Source organism: Arachis stenosperma, chromosome 1, assembly GCF_014773155.1.
Source record: "Arachis stenosperma cultivar V10309 chromosome 1, arast.V10309.gnm1.PFL2, whole genome shotgun sequence".
Taxonomy (NCBI): domain Eukaryota; kingdom Viridiplantae; phylum Streptophyta; class Magnoliopsida; order Fabales; family Fabaceae; genus Arachis; species Arachis stenosperma.
The window spans coordinates 70483209-70486081 of record NC_080377.1 but is presented as its reverse complement, the minus strand read 5'-3'; the positions used below and the strand labels follow the sequence as shown (position 1 = coordinate 70486081).

Below are 2873 nucleotides of genomic sequence, written 5' to 3'. Positions count from 1 at the left end.
TTCTTCTTGTGAGATTCTTGTGAGGTGGTCAGCTACCTTGTTCTCTGCTCTGCTCCTATCCTTAATCTCAATATCAAATTCTTGGAGCAGCAGGATCCACCTTATCAATCTGGGCTTAGATTCTTGTTTGGTAAGCAAGTATTTGAGTGCTGCATGATCAGTGAACACAATTACTTTTGAGCCAATGAGATATGATCTAAACTTATCAAAAGCAAAAACTATGGCCAAAAGTTCTTTCTCTATGGTGGTATAGTTCCTTTGATTCTCATTAAGGACCTTGCTAGCATAGTAAATAACATGTACTAGTTTGTCTTTCCTCTGTCCTAGAACAGTACCAACAGCAAAATCAGATGCATCACACATTAGTTCAAAGGGAAGATCCCAGCTTGGTGGTGTTATAATAGGTGCAGAGGAGAGTTTCTTTTTGAGTTCATCAAAGGCTACCATGCATTCTCTATCAAAAACAAAGGGAGTATTTGAGACAAGTAGGTTGCTAAGGGGTTTTGCAATCTTTGAAAAATCTTTAATAAACCTCCTATAGAATCCAACATGTCCCAAAAAGCTTCTGATTGTTTTGACATTGCAAGGTAGAGGTAATTTTTCAATTACTTCCACTTTTGCTCTGTCTACTTCTATGCCATCTTTCAAAATCTTGTGACCAAGAACCACCCCTTCAGTTACCATAAAATGGCACTTCTCCGAGTTCAAAACCAGGTTGGTTTCTTGACACCTTTTTAGAACAAGAGAAAGATGGTATAGGCAATCAGAATATGAGTCCCCAAACACGGGGAAATCGTCCATAAATACTTCTATGAACTTCTCAATCATATCTGAAAAAATGGAGAGCATGCACCTTTGGAATGTGGCAGGTGCATTGCACAATCCAAAGGGCATCTTTCTATAAGCAAAAACGCCATATGGACAAGTAAATGAAGTTTTTTCCTGATCCTTGGGGTCTACAACAATCTGGTTGTAGCCCGAATATCCGTCCAGAAAATAGTAGTACTCATGTCCTGCCAATCTTTCAAGCATTTGGTCCATGAAGGGCAGGAGAAAGTGATCCTTCCGGGTGGCTTCATTAAGTTTTCGGTAGTCAATGCACATACGCCATCCGGTTACCATCCTTGTGGGTATCAATTCATTCTTCTCATTTGCCACCACAGTGATTCCTCTCTTTTTAGGGACTACTTGCACTGGGCTTACCCAAGAGTTATCTGAGATGGGGTAGATCACCCCTGCTTGCCACAATTTCAACACTTCTTTCTGAACCACTTCATTCATAGTTGGGTTCAGCCTCCTTTGTTGCTGTCTTGAGGGTTTGGCATCCTCTTCAAGTAAGATTTTGTGCATGCACATTAAAGGACTGATCCCCTTTAAATCTGAAAGTGTCCAGCCTATGGCATCCTTGTGTTGTCTCAGCACTTGGATAAGTTCCTCTTCTTGTTCCTTACTCAGACTTGCATTTATGATCACTGGAAGAGTATTGTTGGCACCCAGATATGCATATTTCAAGCTAGGTGGTAAGGCTTTCAGCTCTAGTTTTGGTGACTCTACATCCTTGTTGTCTGTGGTAGTTGGCATGATTGAGTTCCTCATGGTTGCTTGTGGTAGTTCTCCATCTGGTGCTTGTTCCAGCTCAATGCTTTCTCTACATTATTCTTCTTCCACGACTTTTTGAATTGTCTGTTCCATGGTGTCCACCAGCATACATTCTCCTATAGGATCATTGGGGTAACTCATTGCTTTAAAGACGTTGAAGACCATTTTCTCTTCATGCAATCTCAAGACTAGTTCCCCTTTCTGCACATCAATGATGGCTCCAGCAGTAGCTAGAAATGGTATTCCTAGAATAATTGACGTGTTGGCCTCTTCTTCCATGTCCAGCACAACAAAATCAGCAGGGAAGATGAATTCTCCTACTTTCACTAACAAGTCTTCCACCACCCCATGTGGAAACTTAAATGTTCTGTCAGCCAATTGGAGTGCCATTCTTGTTGGCTTGGCTTCCTCAATCTTCATCCTTCTCATCATAGTTAGGGACATAAGGTTTATGCTAGCTCCCAAATCACTCAAAGCTTTCTCAATAGTAATGTCCCCTATGATGCAGGGGATTTGAAAACTCCCTGGGTCTTTCAGCTTTTGAGGCAACTTCTTCTGTATGATAGTGCTGCATTCCTCAGTCAGTACTATGGTTTCTTTTGCCTCCCAATTCCTTTTTTTGGTTATAAGCTCCTTTAAGAACTTGGCATAGAGTGGCATTTGTTCTAATGCCTCAACAAACGGTATGTTGATTTAGAGCTTCTTGAAGATCTCTAGGAACTTCTGAAATCTGGGATGATAGTTGTGCTATTGCAGCCTCCATCCTCTCAAAGTTGCTCTTGATTTCGCATGGTTTCATAGTTGAGGATGGTGCATCTTGATTGAGGTTATTGTGTATGGGTTGGTTGTTATGGTATGATGTGTTTTGTGAGTTATGGTAGGGTCTATGGTTCCCTGTTTGATGGTTGGGGTTGTGATTGGGATGCTGATTTGATGGATAAGGTTTGTTGTGGTCCTGGTTGTGGTTTTGTTAATTTCCCCACCTGTTCCGTGGGTTACCTGAAACTGTAGGTCGATCTCGGTTGAGATCTTCTGTGTTGGACAGAGCCGACGTGTCCTGCAGGTGTATAGCGGCCGGAGCTGGTGCGTCCGATTTGTGGAACTGAAAGTACTGCTGATCCTTCGTCCCCGGAGGGTGGGGGGTACCTGCAAGGGACTCCGATGCTTAAGTTAGCAAGGGTATTAAGCAGGTATTGAGTAGAATCAGAATATGAGTTATACCTGGGTGCTCCAGTGTATTAATAATGGTGTAGAGTGACCTTTTTAGATAAGAT

General features: G+C 42.0%; 1 protein-coding gene across 1 annotated transcript; it reads right to left on the bottom strand.

Annotated features, from left to right (window-relative positions):
• Nucleotides 1-1653: 1653 nt before the first annotated feature.
• Nucleotides 1654-2259, bottom strand: LOC130980955 (uncharacterized). The gene has a single exon (XM_057904594.1). It carries the CDS (start codon nt 2257-2259, stop codon nt 1654-1656), a length of 606 nt encoding a protein of 201 aa, XP_057760577.1.
• Nucleotides 2260-2873: the final 614 nt, after the last annotated feature.